Source organism: Electrona antarctica (assembly GCF_951216825.1).
Source record: "Electrona antarctica genome assembly, chromosome: 2".
Classification (NCBI taxonomy): Eukaryota; Metazoa; Chordata; class Actinopteri; order Myctophiformes; family Myctophidae; genus Electrona; species Electrona antarctica.
This window is the reverse complement of record NC_136807.1, coordinates 16,296,448-16,320,022: the sequence shown is the minus strand read 5'-3', so window position 1 is coordinate 16,320,022 and position 23,575 is coordinate 16,296,448. Positions and strand designations below refer to the sequence as shown.

At 45.7% G+C, this 23,575-nt stretch overlaps 1 protein-coding gene across 1 annotated transcript in view; it reads right to left on the bottom strand.

Annotated features, from left to right (window-relative positions):
- nol4lb (nucleolar protein 4-like b) overlaps positions 1-23,575 on the bottom strand; it is a 185,311-nt gene that overhangs the window by 132,371 nt on the left and 29,365 nt on the right. Inside the window, exons 2-4 of the mRNA XM_079528322.1 lie at positions 17,014-17,169; positions 8,316-8,427; positions 268-380 (exon numbers count right to left, since the gene is read on the bottom strand). Coding sequence (XP_079384448.1) covers positions 268-380; positions 8,316-8,427; positions 17,014-17,169 — 381 coding nt within the window. The remainder of the gene's footprint in view (positions 1-267; positions 381-8,315; positions 8,428-17,013; positions 17,170-23,575) is intronic.

The following is a 23,575-nucleotide window of genomic DNA, read 5'->3' as shown; positions in this document are numbered from 1 at the left end:
CATCATAATCTAAAATAGGAAGTAACACTTGAGAGGTTATTCTTTTTCTAACATCAAATGAAAAGCAATTAATTGAACGATAGAGTGAGCCCTATTTTTGCCACTATTACAGTAATTACAACAAATTTCAACGTGCCAACAAAGAAGAACTTCATACGATGTCAACAGCAATATCACACCTTTCTTTTTTCACAGAGAAACATATGACTACACCACGGAGGACGCTTCATGTAGTGCTTTGACGTTCAGCATGGTTCATTGTCTTACCTGCTCGTTGTTGTTGCTCATACACTGTAGCTTCATCTGCTTCAGATAGGTGGTGGTGAGAGGCATGTTGTAATCTATCACCTCTGGAACCAGAGAACTGGGCCTGTCATTCTCTACAGAGAAGAGGAGAGGAGAGGAGAGGAGAGGAGAGGAGAGGAGAGAGACTTTTTTTGTCAAAATACAGATTTAGTTTTTTTGTATCAACAGTGACTTCTCTCTTGTCTAGATGGATACAGTTGACAGGATGATTATGTATGGTTGAAACACGATGAATGCTGTGAATAATATCTTGCCCTGTCAGACGGCTGACACTAGAGGACATTATAGAGCTGACGGAGGAAGAAAGAGGGGAGTGGAGAAGTGGAAATGGAGCGACTCTCCACTTAGATCATGTACTGTAGTGTGTGTGTGTGTGTGTGTGTGTGTGTGTGTGTGTGTGTGTGTGTGCGCAGGCGCGTGCATGCACGCACGCACGCACGCACGCACGCACGCAGGCACGCACGCACACACGCACACACACTCTATTGTTGATATTTTGTCTAACAGTGTATCGATACGTCGTGGCAGTATTGCTCCAGTAACATCAAGGCCAATAAAGATAAACTGGATTAAATCCACAGAGCAGCCAATGTCGGTTTGTTGGTATGAACTCTATCAGTGTTCCCATTTGGCTCCATTTGTACACTCTCAGAGTTACAAACGGACATGAGTAGAGGATCCATGCTAATGTATTTGCTCAAAAAAAGATCACCACTACTCACTTGGATTCCTTTTAGGATCTCTTATTTATTGAAGACCCAGCAGCAGCGCAACACACAGATGTGTCGGCCCACAGCCTTCCTCAGCATGATTCAACTTTTTCATGTTATCCATAGTGAAGTACACTAGCAAGGTGGATGTATATCGTTGATCTCAGGTAGAAATCTCTGTAGGCTATTTCCAGTTCCGTCGTAAATTAATGCCCTATTAAATCATACAAGACTGTCGTTTTTTTAATACTTACTGTATTTGAAAAATAATCTTTTTGAACATACAAGGTTTCCACCCAACGACAGCAAATATATTTAAGGTCTTTTTTCCAACATGCCGAACATGTGATCATTTAAATACGTACGTTGTCAGACAACGCTTTCAACAAGTGTCACTCAACAAAAAAGGGACATATAATTTAAACTGACTATCAATTAAACTCACAATCTTAGCTGTAACACTACTCACAAAACCTCTCCCTCTACATGTCTCTCCATCCCTCCTATCACTCCCTCCGCCCCTCACCTCTACTGTATCTCTCCATCTCTCTACAGTATCGCCCATGTCTCGTTCATCACAGCCCCAGCTCTGAATCTCTCTCCATCTCTGTCTCTCTGTCAGCCAATCAATTTGAGCTTTTCCAACACCCCCCATATCTCATTTCAGTTGTTTATCTACTGACCTACTAAGGGATGTGTCTAACATCTGGAGTGTCTATGGAATAGAAATGAACACCATGGGCACAGGATCAATATGGCTTGGCAAATAGACATGAGCATCATCATTGATTTGTGATTGATAGTCTAGTCTAGTCTAGTCCAGGGCAGGGTGTGTGTGTGTGTGTGTGTGTGTGTGTGTGTGTGTGTGTGTGTGTGTGTGGCTGCGTGCGTGGCTGCCTGCCTGGTAATTTGTGTCAGCCGATTATGTTATATGTGATTGATTGATTATGTGACAGAATGTTGTAGATATCTCTGTACAACGTGTTTTCAGAAGTGGTTCTTTCACATACTGTAAGTGTAAGGTTTGGGGCTCCTCAAAGCGTGTGATGACACTGAAGGGTCATGATGACATTAATTTAGCCGATTAAAACCGGCACACATCTGTGTGTAGTTTTAGTTTTTAGCGGTGGCTTTTCAAAAATAGCACATATATAAGCTCACAACACGCTGCAAGCTTGTACATCTGCTATTGTATTATTATAATTTTTTTAAATTTTTTGAAAATCTTCAAAGTGAGAAGAACTGATTTAGAGAGAGCATTTGCAGAATCAGCCTCAGGTCTACCTGTGCTGGCTTCTGCATTTTATTTTCATGCTTATCATTGTTCAGCCCCTAGGTGGTGCATGTATGCTGTGTATTTCTCTTGTCTCTGACACTGTGGTCAAACTTGGGCCCAACTAAGCGGAAGGTAGGTACACCTGTTGACCAGTATGCAATGAGAAGTCACTCAGTTTGCAAGTTGTGAATGCAGAGAGCAGACATTTCTTGCATCATCTCTCTCGTCTGTGATCACCATAGACTCATTGCTTCTAAGTTATGCATTGCTTTATTGTACAAATGCTAGTTTGCTGACATTTGCTGACTTATATGCTTCAGTTGTGAACTACATTAGACATTGTAGCTTAGCTTTCTTTACACATTTTGTGTATGGCATTTCTTTTTTTTTTTTTTTAACCTTTATTTAACCAGTAAAATCACATTGAGACCAAAGTCTCTTTTACAAGTGCGCACTGGCCAAGAGAAGAGGCAAATAAATGTTACACAGCATTATGCTTTCTGTAATTGGGTTTGCATTTTGTGTTTCCATTTACAGTACATTATTTTCTGTATTGATGCTACTCTCATGTCATGTGTAAATTGACTTAATTTCGATGTGTACAGTACAGAATATATTACCAATCAATGTTCTTTTTTATTTTTTTATTTTGACTGTGTGTGTATCCTGCTACTGTGAGTGAGTGGAGAGGAATAAATCCATCGCTTGTGACAAACCCAGTTGTCTGTCTGCCTAGTTGAAAAAGCGGGAACTTTTTGACGAGGGCAGAATACTACCGTCTGGAAGACAATGGGGGTAGAAATAGCAAATCTACAAGCTTGTAGATTTCATATTTTCCGCTGTTTGACGTGCAACAAAGTAAATAAGCTTTAAGTGATTATTACTGATTAACATCAGAATCCTACTTATAGGGTTTTAGTGTCAAGTGTCTTAAGTTGTCCCTCAGCTTCTGGGACATCCAATGGTGAATAAAATAAATAATATTAGCATCTCGTCTTGATACAGCTTCTGGGACATCCAATGGTGAATAAAATAAATAATATTAGCAAAATGCGTGCACGTTCACACATGCGCACAAGTAGCCTACGCACACAAGCACGCATGCACGCACGCACGCGCGCGCGCACGCACACACACACACACACACACACACACACACACACACAGCTTGCCTGTTGCCTGTGTCAATTAAACATAGCCCCAGTCCACAGCGATTAAGTACATTTAATAATTCACACATGAACTTTAGTGGGAGTCACTTCGGCATCGCCATGGAGGAGCTGAGGTCCTGTGTGTGTGTGTGTGTGTGTGTGTGTGTGTGTGAGAGGGAAGGGGTGGGGGTAGACCCCCACAGGGTGAGAAGGCAATTAGCTGCTCTCTCCGAGTGGTGCCCAGCAAAGGGGCAACACTGGTACAACACACATAAACACACAGACGCGCGTGCGTGCGTGTGTGTGTAATGAGGACTAGATAGCTAGCCTTTATGGGCAGTGCTAGTTGTATGTTTAGCTACGTGTCTACACACAGGGCAAGCTCTGAGGAGAGGCATGTGTTGACTTTCTTCAAACGGAATAATTCATACTGTATATCTTTCTTTAAATCACTTTTCATATCACAAACATAATGTCTCACAGTTTTGCCTCCATCCTACAGACATCCAAGGCCCTGCTGTCCACCTGTAAACCTTCTGTTATTACATTTTGTAAACACGTTTTATTGTTCTTATTATGTAGCCTGTACAAGGAACGCTGTCTTTGTCCCATGGATCCAGAAGGCCAGGAAAGGCTGTAAGCTGTAGCATGCATGCATGCATACTTGTATGTATGTATGTATGTCATCATCATCATTTTTCGACCGCGGTCGAGATCATGGACTTAACAATTCCACGCCAGACTTCCCGGTCCTTCATTGCCATCCCCAGTTCCTGCTTACTGATGCATGCGTCTCTAGCGATGACATCAGGGAACAACAGTTTTCTACCTCTGGTCTGCTTTGAGGCAGGACTCCAGAGAAGAAGGGAAGATATAACCTCATTGTCAGCTCTGTAGCAGTGGCCGGCAAACTGTGTTCTTCTGGATCGGACTAGTGAAGAAACACGGGGAAGGTTGCCGTATATTAGATCAGTCGATGGGTGGCTCTTCCAAGACAGATTTTGCGCTCTCATTAGAAGGCGGGTGTAAGTGCCATCCAACCGTTTCTCTTGTTTCTTTGAAAGTGTCCATGTCTCGAAGCCATATAGTAGAATCGGCTCAACGGTCGTCCTAAATATTTTTACTTTTAACATCTTACTAAGCTGGGATGACCAGATCTTATGCATGTCATTGCAGGCTGACCAGGCCATACCCTTCCCAGTTTGAAAGTCCTTTTGGGAAGAAGTTTTTAGTGTAACAACAATGTAATTAATTGTATTTATTATTATCATTATCATTATCATTATCATTTATTTATTTATTTTTGCTTAGAAAATTCTAGTAAGTCAACCACTGTGCTTGAAAGGCACCGCTCACTTCACATTATGGTGTGATTTGAGTGAAACTCAGGTCATTTTGTGTCTTAAATGTTTCCCAAATTGTCTCCTCCTCACCGTCTATCCTTCCCGTGTCCCTCATGTCCCTGACAGTATTTTTTCTTCCATTAAACAATAACTTTGCGCCCCACCCCCTCCCTTCTCTCTCTCTCATGCCTCTCCACTCTTCCCATGTGTACAAATTTACTGGTTTCTTGGACTTTTTTTCTTCCTTTCTTTTCTTTTTTGTTAAAACTGTGTTAATTAGGCTAATTGACGAGAGAGGCAGGACACGCCACTGACTCCTCCATAATCAGACACAAGAAGAGCCAGGGGGTGGAGAGAGGGAAAGAAGGGAACGATGGGACGGGATGAGTAGGAGGATGGATGGATGGATGGATGGATGGATGGATGGACGGATGGATGGATGGACGGATGGATGGATGGATGGATGGATGGATGGATGGAAGGATGGATGGATGGATGGATGGATGGATGGATGGATGGATGGATGGATGGATGGATGGATGGACGGACGGATGGACGGACGGACGGACGGACGGACGGACGGACGGACGGATGGATGGATGGATGGATGGAAGGATGGAAGGAAAGAGAGAGAGAGAGAGGGGTATGGTTATGACATGGGGAGCTTGGAGGAGGGTAGAACAAGATGGGGGGATGTGGACGGGGAAGGGTAAAAATAGACATGCGGGGTATAGGAATGGGACAGGAAGCTGGGTAGAGGGGGATGGTGCAAAGAGAGATAGAAGGATGAGTATGCAGCCCAGAGCGGGATGGGGGGATGATGTGAAAACAATGTGGAGTGTGTGTGTGTGTGTGTGTGTGTGTGTGTGTGTGTGTGTGTGTGTGTGTGTGCGTGCGTGCGTGCGTGCGTGCGTGCGTGCGTGCGTGCGTGCGTGCGTGCGTGCGTGCGTGCGTGCGTGCGTGTGTTTGTACATTGGAGGGGTACTGATGGAGGAGAAGAAAGGGGGATGGGTTGGAGGATGTATGTGTGTGGACTGTGGGTGCCTTTAGGGTGCCAAGAGAGCCAGAAATGGAATGAAAGAGGGATGTTGGTGGTTGGCAAAATGGGAGGTGGGGGTGGGGATAAGGAGGTGGGGAGGAGAGGAGGGGAGTGAGAACGAAGACACTGAAATGGGGTTCTCGGAATCTCCTGGAAGAGAGGGTGCAGATCGAGCCTGCTGGCTGTCGAAAAAAAAAAAAACTTTAAAATAACGGACTGACAGGAGGTTCAGTGTTTGGTTTCGAGACGTATTGATTTATGATCCAACCGACAAGAATGGCTTTCTGAAAGCAGACGATGGCACGAGGAAAGGCCATGGAGGGAGGGCCATGGAGGAAAGGCCATGGAGGGGTTATCAGTGCCCCACTGCAGTCAGAGGAAAGGCCATGGAGGGGTTATCAGTGCCCCACTGCAGTCAGAGGAAAGGCCATGGAGGGAGGGCCATCGAGGAAAGGCCATGGAGGGAGGGCCATGGGGTTATCAGTGCCCCACTGCAGTCAGAGGAAAGGCCATGGAGGGAGGGCCATGGGGTTATCAGTGCCCCACTGCAGTCAGAGGAAAGGCCATGGAGGGAGGGCCACGGAGGGAGGGCCATGGAGGGAGGGCCATGGAGGGAGGGCCATGGGGTTATCAGTGCCCCACTGCAGTCAGAGGAAAGGCCATGGAGGGAGGGCCATGGAGGGAGGGCCATGGGGTTATGAAAGGCCATGGAGGGAGGGCCATGGGGTTATCAGTGCCCCACTGCAGTCAGAGGAAAGGCCATGGAGGGAGGGCCATGGGGTTATCAGTGCCCCACTGCAGTCAGAGGAAAGGCCATGGAGGGAGGGCCACGGAGGGAGGGCCATGGGGTTATCAGTGCCCCACTGCAGTCAGAGGAAAGGCCATGGAGGGAGGGCCACGGAGGGAGGGCCATGGGGTTATCAGTGCCCCACTGCAGTCAGAGGAAAGGCCATGGAGGGAGGGCCATGGGGTTATCAGTGCCCCACTGCAGTCAGAGGAAAGGCCATGGAGGGAGGGCCATGGGGTTATCAGTGCCCCACTGCAGTCAGAGGAAAGGCCATGGAGGGAGGGCCATGGGGTTATCAGTGCCCCACTGCAGTCAGAGGAAAGGCCATGGAGGGAGGGCCATGGGGTTATCAGTGCCCCACTGCAGTCAGATAAAACCATTTCAAACCTCTCCACCTCATCTGTACTGAACATACACTGGCTCTTCTAAATGACAACCCCTCCGTACAATGGATATCGAACAGGTGCAAAATAAATGAAAAATGTCAGAGAAACTGCAGACTCACACAAAATCAAACATGAAAAGTTAAGTCAGGACGTTTTTCAAATAAGATCCGTAAGGGCTTATTTATACATGGTTGTGTGTCAGTATCGCACACCAAATTAGGCGATCTACAAGGTTGTAGCGCTGGGGCACGTTGTGAGCTCTTAGTGCAACCAAGTACAGTAGAACTCACACATAATGCGCAAGGTAAAGACAGATGCTTTTATAGCAGAAAGCATTCTGTAGAGCGATTAACCACTTGAACCCTTGCATCCCAATTATGGATTTAACATTCTGCGAAAATAGCAGATATACAAGCTCACAACGCATCAAAGCGCTGTGAGCTTTTAGATGGGCTATAGAGCCCTTAGGAATCTGGTCAACTAAGTATTAAAAACCCAACATGAGTTTTACCATTCATTTATGTTTCAGGAATAGGCAGCTGAAATGTAAATTTAATTTAAGTTGAGACGAATAACAGTCTTAAGTCCATAATTTATTCTGACCCCTCCCCGAAAAGGCCTATCTGTCCTGACCCTGTATCCATCATTTATACATTATGGATATTTAGTGTGGACTTAGACTGTTATTCGTCTCAACTGCTCCAATTGCCTTGCTCACTATTATATACTATACATAAGAATATAGAAGCCCTTGGATACCATGGCAACTACAATATGACAACCCTGCAGCAAAGGGGATGAGGTGAATGCATGCCTCAGTACCCAGGCTCCTGCAGGCAGTTCCCAGGTTCCTCATAATCGGAACAAAACGGACCTGGGTTTAACAGTGACATTAAAGCAAGAATAAGTACTGTATGTATACCATGTTAAGCCACTGGACTAACAGAGAGAGAGAGAGAGAGAGAGAGAGAAGGGGGGTTGTTAGAAAGCGGAGGAGAGAAAGGCACAATAGATCTTAGAACCTTCAGGTGAAGTTGAGAGAGAGAGAGAGAGAGAGAGAGAGAGAGAGAGAGAGAGAGAGAGAGAGAGAGAGAGAGAGAGAGAGAGAGAGAGAGAGAGAGAGAGAGAGAGACAGACAGACAGACAGACAGACAGACAGACAGACAGACAGACAGACAGACAGACAGACAGACAGACAGACAGACAGACAGACAGACAGACAGACAGACAGACAGACAGACAGACAGACAGGCAGGGAGGGAGGCAGGGAGGGAGGGAGGGAGGGAGGCAGCCAGGGAGGGAGGGAGGGAGGGATACCTTTATAGTCTTGTCCTGTAGTACTGATGTGCATTCTCTTCTGACATTCTCCACAGCTCATCAGAAAACGGGTTACCGCCTCTCTGGGCAGAAACGCATAGGTCTCCGCTATCTGAGAGAGAGACACAGAGGACAAACAGAAACAATGTGAAATGGCTTTGATAAACAAATTAAAATATCTACAAATAGCTCATGAGCTTGTAGATATGAAATTACGTAACATAAACATATCTGAAATTGTTTAAACATTTCGGAACATTTCCGAGCATTTCTAAAATGTTTAGAACTATTAATTTATTTTTCATTTTTGTTACAACATTGTGCGTATATGTTCTTATACCAGTACATACAGTATAACATATATGGTAATGATGCCAGTTGGATATGCATCGGGCACGCACGCACACACACACACACACACACACACACACACACACACACACACACACACACACACACACACACACACACACACACACACACACACACACACACACACACACACACACACACACTCTTGTGAAAATCAGCCATTACGACGGCATTAAGGCCCGCCTAAATACATTTTAGTGGCATAACAGTGAATTTGCTATGCATTGTCTGTGTCACAATGTATTGACTGACACATTTATCTATTGACTTATGTATTTTGGACACTGTTTACCTTCTATGCTGATGTCTTACTCACAAAGCCAAGTATATGCTGTACATCTGGACACAAATATACTTTTCTGTACATATTTATCATATAGCTTTGTAAATTATTACTAATATTTATATATGCAGTCACATGCCTCTACAGTCTTCACCAGTGGTGGAAAGTAGCTAAGTACATTTACTTAAGTTCTGTACGTACTTAAAGGACCACTTCACCACTTTTCAACCCATCTTCATATAATTGGTCCTCACTAATAATCATGATAAAATGGCACCACTTTTTTCTACTCAGTCTGCTTCTCATAGGAGGACTGTGGGCAGTTCAGAAACCCGTCCACCAGTGACATCATCGTTAGGCAGATTTTTTTAAGGGGGCGTGGACTTTGGGAGTGCTCAGAACACAACCGATCTATAAGCAAACAATGGCTTGCATTGTGGTGCAGTAGCGACGCGTCGACGCATCTGATGCAGTGAATTTATCGTGATGGAAACGATAACGATAACCCCTAAACTCGAATTAATGTTTCATTAGGCTCCGATCATGATACTTCATCTCATTATGAGCCATTATGTCACTAAAGATGGCGTGGCAGGGATTTTGGCTGTTTCATACATGGACACTAGCGGTGGCTAGCGACGAGGCTAAAATAAGCTAAATAATATTTTTTTAATTTCGGGATCTCGGGCATGGCTTCCAAGGAGTTAACTTGAAATGAGACATTCTGCATAATGAGTACTTTCACTTTCACTTTTACTGATGCCAATACTGATATACTATATACTTTTACTCAATTACATTTTGGATTCCGGACTTATACTTATAACACAGTATTTCTAAATTGCCGTTAAGACATGTGAGTACTTTTTCCACCACTGGTCTCCACACAGCCTACTATGTTTAGTGGCATGCTAATTTGGAAGTTCCCCCTCCAATGGACACGCACGCATGCATGCACGCACGCACGCACGCACGCACACACGGACGCACACGCACACGCACACGCACACGCACACACACACAATTTCACCGCGGGCAGTGATCACTGAGCAGCCTTGTATTGGTTTTATCGCAGGAATTGAATCTGCATCCATTTGCTTACAGGATACCCCTGCAAGGTATGTTTAACTTTACATACTGTATGATGCCGTGTGTGTGTGTGTGTGTGTGTGTGTGTGTGTGTGTGTGTGTGTGTGTGTGTGTGTGTGCACGCGTGCGTGCGTGTGCGCGCGAGCACATATGACGATATGAGGCCTTGGCATACGAGGGCATGAACAAGTCATGCGAAGATGTGTGAATATTTATGATGCGAGGGACGGACAAAGATACAGAGCGCGATGATGAGGTGAGGGGAGGAGGGGTGGAATAGAGAGAGAAGAGCGAGGGATAGAGGGTGGGGGGGTGGGGTGACTTGTACCAGAGTCCGCAGCAGAGAGAAATGTCAGCCACAGCCTACAGGGGCTCTGGAAAGACATGGTGCATTCCCTATGTTTGACCAAAAGAGGGCAGTGTCACCAACTGAGAGGACAGGCCAGATGGGCTGGTGGGGCTTGGCTTGGGTCAAGCCATTAATCAGTTCTGTGATCATCATCAGGTGGACAAACTTTACAGTTCAAACCAGTACAAACCAATGCACACTCCTTCGTGTGTGTGTGTGTGTGTGTGTGTGTGTGTGTGTGTGTGTGTGTGTGTGTGTGTGTGTGTGTGTGTCTTTACTCTTTAGAGAAGAGAAACTGGGTGTTAGAGTGAGATTGAGTAATATAGACAGACGATATACAGATAGACAGATAGACTAAGAAAACATTAAACTTTAAGATAAAGATGAAAATGTATATTAATATTAATAACATCTGCAATGGTATTTTAGTGTGCTTCGCAGTAGTCTGTTTCCAGTGGGGCGGCGGTGGCTCAGGGGTAGAGTGGCTGGATGGCAACCGTGAGGTTGCCAGTTCGAACCCGGGCTCCCCCAGAGTTACTGTCGAAGTGTCCTTGAGCAAGACACTGAACCCCAAATTGCTCCCGATGTGCTAGTTTGTGCCTTGCATGGTTTCCGCTGCCATGTGTGTGTGAATGTAATGCACAATCTCTGTAAAGCGCCTTGGATAAAGGTGCTATATAAATGCACCATTTACCATTTACCAGTAATTTGTGCCAGAGAGCGAACAGGGGCTTGGTTATGTAGCAGCAAAAAGCACTGACTGGCAGTGTAGTGGTGGAAAGTAACAAAGTAGGCTACATTTACTTAAGTACTGTACTTAAGCATAATTTTGAGGTATTTGTTGAGTATTTCCAATTTCCTATACCTTTACTTGAGGCAAATATTCTACTTTTACTCCACTACATTTATTATTTGAAAACTTTAGTTACTTTGTAGTTACTTTGTAAATTTAGATTTTTATTACAAAACATACATTAACCACTTCAGCCCTATAATACATTTTGGCCATTTGAAAATAGCCGATCTACAAGCTCACAATGCGACGCAATGTGAGCTTGTAGAACGGCTATTTTCAACAGATTTGCTGACTGGGTTGCTCAATCTTATTCCAGGGGACAATGCACATGTGGCTGAAGGTGCTCACTGTAGAAGGGTTCAGGACAATGAGCAGTGGCTGAAGGTGCTCACTGTAGAAGGGCTGTAGGACAATGCGCATGTGGCTGAAGGTGCTCACTGTAGAAGGAGTGTAGGACAATGAGCAGTGGCTGAAGGTGCTCACTGTAGAAGGAGTGTAGGACAATGAGCAGTGGCTGAAGGTGCTCACTGTAGAAGGAGTGTAGGACAATGAGCAGTGGCTGAAGGTGCTCACTGTAGAAGGAGTGTAGGACAGTGAGCAGTGGCTGAAGGTGCTCACTGTAGAAGGAGTGTAGGACAATGAGCATGTGGCTGAAGGTGCTCACTGTAGAAGGAGTGTAGGACAGTGAGCAGTGGCTGAAGGTGCTCACTGTAGAAGGAGTGTAGGACAATGAGCAGTGGCTGAAGGTGCTCACTGTAGAAGGGTTCAGGACAATGAGCAGTGGCTGAAGGTGCTCACTGTAGAAGGAGTGTAGGACAGTGAGCAGTGGCTGAAGGTGCTCACTGTAGAAGGAGTGTAGGACAATGAGCAGTGGCTGAAGGTGCTCACTGTAGAAGGAGTGTAGGACAATGAGCAGTGGCTGAAGGTGCTCACTGTAGAAGGGTTCAGGACAATGAGCAGTGGCTGAAGGTGCTCACTGTAGAAGGAGTGTAGGACAATGAGCAGTGGCTGAAGGTGCTCACTGTAGAAGGAGTGTAGGACAATGAGCATGTGGCTGAAGGTGCTCACTGTAGAAGGAGTGTAGGACAATGAGCAGTGGCTGAAGGTGCTCACTGTAGAAGGTGTGTAGGACAATGAGCAGTGGCTGAAGGTGCTCACTGTAGGAGTGTAGGACAATGAGCAGTGGCTGAAGGTGCTCACTGTAGAAGGAGTGTAGGACAATGAGCAGTGGCTGAAGGTGCTCACTGTAGAAGGAGTGTAGGACAATGAGCAGTGGCTGAAGGTGCTCACTGTAGAAGGAGTGTAGGACAATGAGCATGTGGCTGAAGGTGCTCACTGTAGAAGGAGTGTAGGACAATGAGCAGTGGCTGAAGGTGCTCACTGTAGAAGGAGTGTAGGACAATGAGCATGTGGCTGAAGGTACTCACTGTAGAAGGAGTGTAGGACAATGAGCAGTGGCTGAAGGTGCTCACTGTAGAAGGAGTGTAGGACAATGAGCAGTGGCTGAAGGTGCTCACTGTAGAAGGGCTGTGACGGGGGAGGGGCTCATTAGGATAGACACTTTACAGCTTCCAACCTCTGAAACCACCTCCAGATTGTCTATTAACTCCTCACTAGCTTAGTTTAATAATTTACTGTTCAACATTTGTGTTGAACGATGTGAGTGAATAGACAATTAATGTACAAGTACTTGTTGGATATATTTAGCATTTTTTTTGTCCCCAAAAATGACTTAAAAAAACCCCATGCTTCTCTATTTTTCGATTAATCCAAAACGTGATCGAAAGAATAATCACTAATATTATTAATATATTTTTTCTCATAGCATTTTGTGTTGATATAAAACTGTTATGAAGGGCTAGGATATTACAAGCATTAGCCTCTTCCTGCTCCTTTTCTAACACATCCATGATTTATTGTTCATTGCGATAGTTGGATTTGTTGTTACTTTACTATATTTTGTATTTTCACATTTATCGTTTTATTGTTATGTAACCTTTTTGAATCAAATACAAAGAAAGAAAGATAATCAATAGTTGCAGCCATACTTGAGAGTAAACAGATAACAGCTCAGAATTGCCAGTAGGTGAGTGGGTTGTGTCGATCACATACAGTCATATGACTCATTTCATTGTCGCCGGTTCGATTGCTGCGGAAGACCTGTGTTGCATGTCACTCTCTCTTTCTACTCTTGGTGTGCTCGCTCTCTCTCTCAGCCTGGGCACACTTGAACTTCCATGCGCGGCCAAAGGAAGCTGTGTTTTGCGTCATTGACGCAAAACACAGCTTCTTCTGTCCGCGCATGGAATCTAAAGTGTGCTCAGACCCTCTCTCTCTCTCCTATCCTACATCCAAATGAAGCAAAAACTGAAAATAAATAAATCATGCTGTCCAGTATCCATACATATTTTCCATTTCAACGCTCTCTTGTGCCTCCAGACCTACTGTACTTGTACAGTAGCCTACATGTTAAAATAGTTAGGTCTGGGTCCAATGTGATGCATGAAGACAGTGGTAAGCTGTTAATGGCAGACAAAGCAATGATGCATTTGTGTGACCTTCCTCAGGCCAGTCGCTATCTAAAAAGGACATTAAGGAGCAAGTGTGAGACAGTTTGCAGGAATGTTCCAGTGGTATAAACACACTATTGACAATAGTCAGTAATCTCATGGCTACAGAAAAGGAGCATTAACCACTTACGGTCACACCTACTGTAACTTTGTGTCTGCCTATGAGGCCGTCTTTTTGCAATGGTTTTCAATGGGAACGCAGCGTTTGGTTGGCCTTGCACAGCATTCCACATGTTGCACACACCTTGTGTTTATGCATTCTATGCGCCAGAGCGAAAAGGGTACGCTCGGGCCGTTGCTGATTTCCCCCTCTGTTCAATCGGATAAGGAAACGTCAACACATGTAGAAGGTGCTGCAGGCTACTCCATTTTTAGGCTGTGTTGACTGCACTAAACAGGCGGCCGCGCACAACCTGTGTTTATCAGCTTGCAACCAGTATGCAGGTGTTGCCGTAGCCTTAAACCCTGTATAGTCGACTGGATTCGACCCGAGGTCTACACTCGGCCCCGTCTGCACTAAATATCTTCGCCCCCAGGATAGGAGACGCTAGGCTTCATGTGGTTGAAGTACATTGCAGGAGTGTATTCATGACAGGAGACTAGCGGGACAGACAGCTGTTAAAGTACAACACCTCAGCATTTCACCAGAGACACAGAAAGAGGAATGAAAAGTGAGTGGAAGAGGAAGAGAGAGTTTGTGTGTGTGTGTGTGTGTGTGTGTGTGTGTGTGTGTGTGTGTGTGTGTGTGTGTGTGTGTGTGTGTGTGTGTGTGTGTGTGTGTGTGTGTGTGTGTGTGTGTGTGTGTGTGTGTGTGTGTGTGTGTGGTAACAGCCAGACACACATTATGAAAGACTGAGTGTGTGTGTGTGTGTGTGTGTGTGTGTGTGTGTGTGTGTGTGTGTGTGTGTGTGGGGGGGGGGGGGGGGGGGGGGGATTCAGACAAAGAGTCTAAGTGAGTATAAGAAGAAAGAACAGATAGAGAAAGGGGACGGCAATGAAGCAAAGAGAGGAAGGCAGTGTTGATCATTTTGGAGCAAAAACTATGCAGCCAGAAAATGCGGTTTTGTATGAATGTAACATGTTTGTCATGAAACACATTCCTTTGTGGTGTATAAAATACATAGTAAAACAACAAGGCTGTGTGTCCGCCAAAGCATTTTTTTTCCCCAAGGCTGAAAACACCAGGGGCTCTTCCAAAAGCACCCAGCTGAATGCTCCAGAGCACATTGGGGTCGCCAATGTTTTATTCAGCTATGATATACAGGGGGATATCACATCATATAAATGCCTTTCATCTCAGTCTGAGCCATGTAAAAAGAATTAATGTCAATCGGACCAGGTTTCGCGTACTGTCATCATATAATTAAGTAAGCCTTGCCGAGCCATGTGGCCCATAGGGCAGGAGCCTATCTCCTGTTTCTGTAGCGTGAGGCAGCTTGATCTCCCAGCCATGATGTACAAGTAAACCCCCAGGACATGACGCTAGTATGTCGCAGGGACTTATCCCCAATCCAACCCTTGATGCTGAGTGCGAAGCAGATTAGGTCCCATTTTCATAGTCTTTCGTATGACCCAGCCAGGGATCGAACCCCCGACCTCCCAATCTCAGGGAGGACACTCTAACCACAAGGCCACTTGTGAGTGAGCCCAGTGCCCATGACATCATGGACACTTTGAAATACTAAAATATCTTATTACCCACATAAAAACACCAGGAAAATGTTTCATGTCTCCCAAACATCATTAAAATAAGACCTGGTTGCAAAAGGGGTGAAGCGTCCCTTTAACCCATTTTGGGCGGGAACCGCTTTTGGTGTTTTAAACATTATGTTATAATTTAGCTATTGAAAAATAGCAGATCACTTATGTATTATGAATGATCATCGATAGAGAAGAGAGGCAGACATCTCCCCTTGTGTGTATTGTACGTATATTGTCTTGTTTTTGTTTTCGGTTGTATGTATTGTCAATTGTCAGTCGTTTCGTTTTCATGTATGTTTGATTGAAATTCAATAAAACGTAAATTGAAAAAAAGAAAAATAGCAGATCTACAAGCTCATAGCGCGCCACCGAGTGGCGCGCTACGAGCTTGTAGGTCTGCTATTTTTGAAAAATCGTGAAAATATTTATTTCAGAAAAAAGAAAAAAAGAAGAGGATTTAGAAGATTTTTTTTAAATTTTGAGGTCAGGCCTAAATGGGTTAATGTTTAATGCTAGGCTACGCTAGTTGCAGAGGGCTCCTCATATAAGGCAAAGGCCTGTCTCCACCTCGTGTCAAAGCAGGTGTCAATGTTTACAACTTGATGAGAGGATTAAGTGGAACTATCCACACAGGCACACACCATGAGAGTGAGAGTGAACCGGGCAAGTGATCATCGGATAAAATTGTGTTCTCTCCTCTCCAAGTTTGAAGTCAGTAAATAAAAATAACAGTAAGAGTAAGAGTAACAGTTTTAATCTGTGTCGTTAACCGAGGTGTTCTAGACTAGTCACTTTGTGCCTAACAAAACAAAAGTGAGACAAAGTGAGTATTTCATATGTTTGATGAACTGTATTGCTCATGAATATGGGTTCATATGCGCATGGCATGTCGCAATCACATGCAAAAAAATGAAAGTGGCCGTGCATGTATGTATGTGGGGCAGGCGGCACGCATCTGTTAAAACCAGGCCAATACGTAAGAGCCGTTCCCCCTGTAGTTCTCATTAATGGCCCAGCAGATGTCATTATTAACCCTCCTGCTAGCTGCAGAAAAACTAGCACTCCATTCAATTGAATGAGGTTTTGGCCGGACTTTACCCTTGATTGTATTACCTTAGTAAACATTAAATTAGAGTATGTTTCCAGGTCTTCTACTGCTTCTACCATTTGCCCTTCCAGCCAAAAACATTTGTTTCCGTTGCTTTTTGGGACCAGAAGTTCCAAGATGGTGGATTTGAATTCGCCCCAAAAGTGGCTTCAAAACTTTGTCTGTAGAAACTGGTATTATATAGTTAAATCAATGATTTTTATTTTATAAAAATATATTTATACATCATCTCATTCTGGCCAATTACAATTTGCGTCCTCACTTTTGTCTTGTGTTTACACACTTTTGTCTTCAATGTTTGTGTTTACACACTTTTGTCTTCAATGTTTGTGTTTACACAGACCCTCAACGCTGGACATAGGCGGGGCTAGCGGCCGTCAAAAATAGGCGCTGGGCATAATACAACATTTTGTGAGGACGATTTACTCACAGCTTTGTAAGTCTTCTTCTGCCCGGCGTGCTTCGGAGCTTTGCTGGGGTCAGCGCTGATCTCCACATGCATGGCATAGATGATGTCAAAGAAGTCCTCCACCACCGCCACGCGCTTCAGAGACGAGTCCCCTCCAGACACACCGTCCACACACTGCTGCTGAGAGACAGAGACACACACAGAGAATAAGAGACAAGTCCCCTCCAGACACACCGTCCACACAGACAGAGACACACACAGAGAATAAGAGACGAGTCCCCTCCAGACACACCGTCCACACACTGCTGAGAGACAGAGACACACACAGAGAATAAGAGACGAGTCCCCTCCAGACACACCGTCCAAACACTGCTGAGAGACAGAGACACACACAGAGAATAAGAGACGAGTCCCCTCCAGACACACCGTCCAAACACTGCTGAGAGACAGAGACACACACAGAGAATAAGAGACGAGTCCCCTCCAGACACACCGTCCAAATACTGCTGAGAGACAGAGACACACACAGAGAATAAGAGACGAGTCAGACAGACACACCGTCCAAACACTGCTGAGAGACAGACACACACAGAGAATAAGAGACGAGTCCCCTCCAGACACACCGTCCAAACACTGCTGAGAGACAGAGACACACACAGAGAATAAGAGACGAGTCCCCTCCAGACACACCGTCCAAACACTGCTGAGAGACAGAGACACACACAGAGAATAAGAGACGTGTCCCCTCCAGACACACTGCTGAGAGACAGAGATACACACAGAGAATAAGAGACGAGTCCCCTCCAGACACACCGTCCAAACACTGCTGAGAGACAGGGACACACACAGAGAATAATATCCATCGGCAGTATATCTTGTTGTTGTAACGCACTACCATTATGTACAGTAGAATTACTCATGGGCCCAAACCTCACATACATACAGTCAGTAGTTACTATAGAGATTGATAGACAGGAAGTTCTCTCTCTCTCTGTCGCACTCGCACACACACACACACACACACACACACACACACACACACACACACACACACACACACACACACACACACACACACACACACACACACACACACACACACACACACACACACACACACACACACACACACACACACACAAACCTTTCCATTTCCCACAAGGCCATGGCATAGTTAAGTGTACCACTGAGGAGCAAAGGAGAGTAGGAAACGGGGGGTGTGTGTGTGTGTGTGTGTGTGTGTGTGTGTGTGTGTGTGTGTGTGTGTGTGTGTGTGTGTGTGTGTGTGTGTGTGTGTGTGTGTGCGCGTGCGCGCGTGCGCGCGTGCGTGCGTGCGTGCGTGCGTGCGTGCGTGCATGTGAAGGGAAGTGAGAGAGAGACTGGAGAAAGAGAAATACACATTTGTGTGAAGAGGGAGGAAGAGATAGAAGAGTGAGTGAGAGAGAGTTTTGATTGATTGATTGAAATATGTATTAACAGTTTGCAGAATTACAGTACAATTCAAGCACAACTCAATACAAAGACTGTTAACTGTGAGTGGACGACCCAATAAAGCATTACACTTGTTTACAAGCGGGTCCACTTTGTTCAATTCATCAAAACATTTAGAGACGTAAAAATATACACTTCTATAAAGCCAAAGAGCAGAACGGGAATTAAAAAGGGGGGGAAGGTAAAAAGGGAAAAGAAACATATACAATGAGGGGAAAAGGGGTGGGTGGGGGGGGGGACGATTCAGATTTTACGGGGGCCAGTTTCGAATTGCAGCCGTCCGTAGGTGCCCTTTGAGAGCGGATTTGAAGGATTCGCATGTCTTAATGACTGTTGGTAGGGCGTTCCACATTTTGGTGGCATAGGAGCGAAAATAATTTAGTCCCTTGTTTGTGCCGAATCTGGGTTGCACATGGTTTGTTGCACTCCCTCTGGTGTTGTGGGTGTAGACTTCGTTAACATTAAGGAAGTATTTGGACAGGTACATGGGTATCTTGGTGGTGTATCGAATCTTGTGGACCAGACCCATTGCAAGATACTGTACTCTGTCTTCGACCCTAAGCCATTCCAGCCTGTCAAAGTGGGCAGGGGTGAGGTGGGTTCGGGGGGTGAGGCCAAGTAGGAGCCTGACAAGTTTGTTTTGGGATGTCTGGAGCCTTGTTTTAAGGGCCTTTGAGGTGCTGTGGTACCAAGAGGTGCATGCATAGTCGAAGAAACCTTGTACGAGGGCTCCTGTTAGGGTCTTCAAGGTGTTTTTGTTGACCAGTGAGGAGATCCTGTAAAGGAATCTTGTTCTTTGGTTGACTTTTTTGATTATGTTGGTGGCCATTTTATCACCGGAAAGATTAGCCTCCAGGATGGAACCTAGGTAGGTCATTTCATCTTTTCGTGTGATAATATTGTCACCCACTCTAACCAGGAAGCCATCTGCCTTGCTGAGATTACTATTAGATCCAAAGAGAATTGATTCAGTTTTTCCCAGGTGTAAAGATAGTTTGTTATCAGCAAGCCAGGTGCAGATTCTACCGAGTTCAGAGCTGAGGGCCTTTTCAACCTGCAGTTTGTTCCTGTCCGACCAGCAGTGCTGAGTCATCTGCGAACAGGAACAAGTTGCAGTCACAAGCTGATGTCATGTCGTTTATATATATTAGGAACAGTAAAGGCCCTAGTATGCTTCCTTGTGGAACGCCACAGCTCACTGGAAGGGGAGGGGACAGTGTTCCGTTCACCTCCACCATCTGTTCTCTCCCCTCCAGGTAGGATTGCATCCAGCTCACTGATGTGCTATCAAAACCTATCAAAAATTGCTTTTAGCTTGTTAACCAGTATGGAGTGGTTCACAGTGTCAAAAGTCTTTTGGAGGTCCACCATGACCATGCCGCAGTATTTGCCAGCATCCACCTCGTGTTTGATGTGGTCGCTCAAATAGAGGAGGCATGTGTCAGTGGAATGGGATGTTCTGAAACCAGATTGGAACTCGTTCATTAATTTATTTGTGGCAAGATACTTTTCAACCTGTTCATAGACTTTTCCATCACTTTCGAGATGGAGCTTAGAATAGAAATAGGGCGGTAGTTGCCGGGGTCTAATTTACTCCCTTTCTTGTGCAGGGGGGTTAGAGAGAGAGAGAGAGAGAGAGAGAGAGAGAGAGAGAGAGAGAGAGAGAGAGAGAGAGAGAGAGAGAGAAAAGAGAGAGAGAGTTAACTTGTGAGGCTAAGAGGAAAGGTGGTGGACTGATGAAGAGGAGAACAGGTTTCTCTACCTCCACAGAGAGTCACAAGAACACAAAAAATATTACACACAAATACACACTCCTGCTGCTACCATGGTAACCGAGGGGAGGCCGACCTCATGGGGCAGGTGAGCCTATGTCGGTGTGTGTGCTTGTGTGTGTGTGTGTCTGTGTGTGTGTGTCCGTGTGCATGTGTGTGTGTGTGTGTGTGTGTGTGTGTGTGTCACATATGGGCATCAGCAGCACTAACTAAGAAATAGACAAGGAAGAAAGCAAGAAGAAAAGAAAAGAAAACAAATATTAATATATGTTACAGTTACAGTACGTTTGAAAAACAAGTAAGATAAAATCGAGGATCCGAACGAGCGCTAAGCTTTGCCTTTGGCTTAGTGTCGGCATCAGCCAGGGTGCGGGAGTCTATCCCCGTTTCAATGCGCTAGACCTCTGGGAGATGGATTTCTGTGAGTGCAACACCTACCATCAGCTCCCAGTACTTACCGCACGACTTCAAGCCGTGCTCCTCATCCGCTGATGAGTTGGGGGTGCTCGGGATCAAACCCCATGACCTCCTCATCCGCTGATGAGTTGGGGGTGCTCAGGATCAAACCCCATGACCTCCTCATCCGCTGATGAGCTGGGGGTGCTCGGGATCAAACCCCATGACCTCCTCATCCGCTGATGAGTTGGGGGTGCTCGGGATCAAACCCCATGACCTCCTCATACGCTGATGAGTTGGGGGTGCTCGGGATCAAACCCCATGACCTCCTCATCCGCTGATGAGTTGGGGTTGCTTGGGATCAAACCCCATGACCTCCTCATACGCTGATGAGTTGGGGGTGCTCGGGATCAAACCCCATGACCTCCTCATCCGCTGATGAGTTGGGGGTGCTCGGGATCAAACCCCATGACCTCCTCATCCGCTGATGAGTTGGGGGTGCTCGGGATCAAACCCCATGACCTCCTCATCCGCTGATGAGTTGGGGGTGCTCGGGATCAAACCCCATGACCTTGCGGTCGGAAGGCGAGTGCTCTACCGACTGAGCTACCCGGACACAAACCACAAGCACAGTTTAATCACTTTCAACCTGGCTTTCCTATTTTGGGCATGTCATTATTGTAAGTTTTGAGGGAAATACGATTTGTAATGAAACTGTCTTGATGCTCGTTAAGCAAATGAACGGACATAACGCAAGATTTTGGATCAAACCAGGCGGGCGTGATCTCTGCACAATGTACACGCTGTAGAAGTGCATTCTCTGTCAACCTCCGTAGCAGTAGGTGAGGGTAGTGGAGCTGCGTACAGAACTGTTCATACAGTATGACTCTGTGCTACTGGAATGCACTACTTTTCTGAAAGTCCATAGACCTTTATTATGTAAAATGAATCATTGAATAGACAAACAATTGTAAAAAAGAAAGAATTTGATAAATTGCACAAAATAGAGCCATTAGGGTTCATGCGATTAAGCTAAAATCACAGAACACTTCAATATACTGGTTGCCTACATGTGTGTTACAGAACCAATTTTAATATTGATTTTAAGGTACTTCATGCCCGCTAAAAGTAATGCACACATACGTACATGTATGGTTTGAATTGACATTTCTGCTTAGCTGCAAGCTAGATAGGCTTCGACTAATTTGATTTTACAGTAGGACTTATATGTGGAAGGAAGTGGAGGGGTATCCACTTTATTTTCTGCAAGATTTTCAGCACTTCGGACGTACTATAGACTGGTAGGTGGAATAATTTGTGGAAACCAACAGTCTGCCTCAAGAGACTACTAGAGTAGAAAGGACACAAATCTGGTGGGGATGGACACATCGATGTCCCTGTAGAACAAGAGGCTACTAGAGTAGAAAGGACACAAATCCGGTGGGGACGGACACATCGATGTCCCTGTAGAACAAGAGGCTACTAGAGTAGAAAGGACACAAATCCGGTGGGGACGGACACATCGATGTCCCTGTACAACAAGAGACTACTAGAGTAGAAAGGACACAAATCCGGTGGGGACGGACACATCGATGTCCCTGTACAACAAGAGACTACTAGAGTAGAAAGGACACAAATCCGGTGGGGACGGACACATCGATGTCCCTGTACAACAAGAGACTACTAGAGTAGAAAGGACACAAATCCGGTGGGGACGGACACATCGATGTCCCTGTACAACAAACAGACACGACTCGTTGAAAACCCCTTGGAAACGCAGACAGACACCGCGGATCAGTGTGGATGACAGGTGAGCGTGGGGGAGGTGCACTCTCAGTGTGCACGTGTGTGTGTGCGCACGCGTGTGTGTGCGCGTGCGTGTGTGTGTGTAAAAAGAGACTGTAGTTCATTGACTCTTCATTAGATGCTCTACATCTGGTAAAGGGCGCCCTGGGACTGTCGCTTAAGAATAATGAGACACACACACACATGCACGTGCGCACGCACACACACGCACGCACACACGCACACACACACACACACACACACACACACACACACACACACACACACACGCTTCATACAGACATGTACATATGCAAACCAGAGCTTGAAACCCCATACCCAATAAAAAAAAAACTCTCTTGACCCGCTTGCTCAGTGAATTCTCACCCCCCCCCCCCCCTCTCTCTCTCTCTCTCTCCTACCCCTCTCTCTCTCTCTCCTACCCCTCTCTCTCTCTCTCCTACCCCTCTCTCTCTCTGCATCTCTGGACCCCCCCTCCCCTACTCAGGGTGCAGGTAATGAGGGTTGCTATGGTAACCCAGCTTCAGCTTATCAAAGAGGGGGTGTGGTTGAAGTGCCAACATTTCTCTGCCTCTCTTCTGTTCAGTGCCCCTGCCCATCATCATACTGTACTGCAACCCCAGCATGCTGGAGAGCAGGAGGTGTTACACACCACCCTCTGAGGACCACACACACACTGCAGTGTGTGTGTGTGTGTGTGTGTGTGTGTGTGTGTGTGTGTGTGTGTGTGTGTGTGTGTGTGTGTGTGTGTGTGAGGCTAGCTGTGCCCTTTCCCTTTCCCTGGCAACGACACAGGAGTGGTGACCGAGCCCCAGGACACTCACATGCATGTGCATGCGCACTCACGCACGCACACACACGCACACACACCAGTGAGTGAGTGTGCCCCACGTTATCTGATGCACTATCCCTGATAGAGTGATGAACTGTGCTGCAAAACCCATATACACGTGTGCGTACATACCCCCACTCACACACACACACACACACACACACACACACACGCACACACACACACACACACACACACGCAGACAGACAAAATATGCACATATTTAATGGTATTTATTGTTTTTATGTAATGCGTTTTGTACTGCGTTTTGTTGTGGACCCCAGTG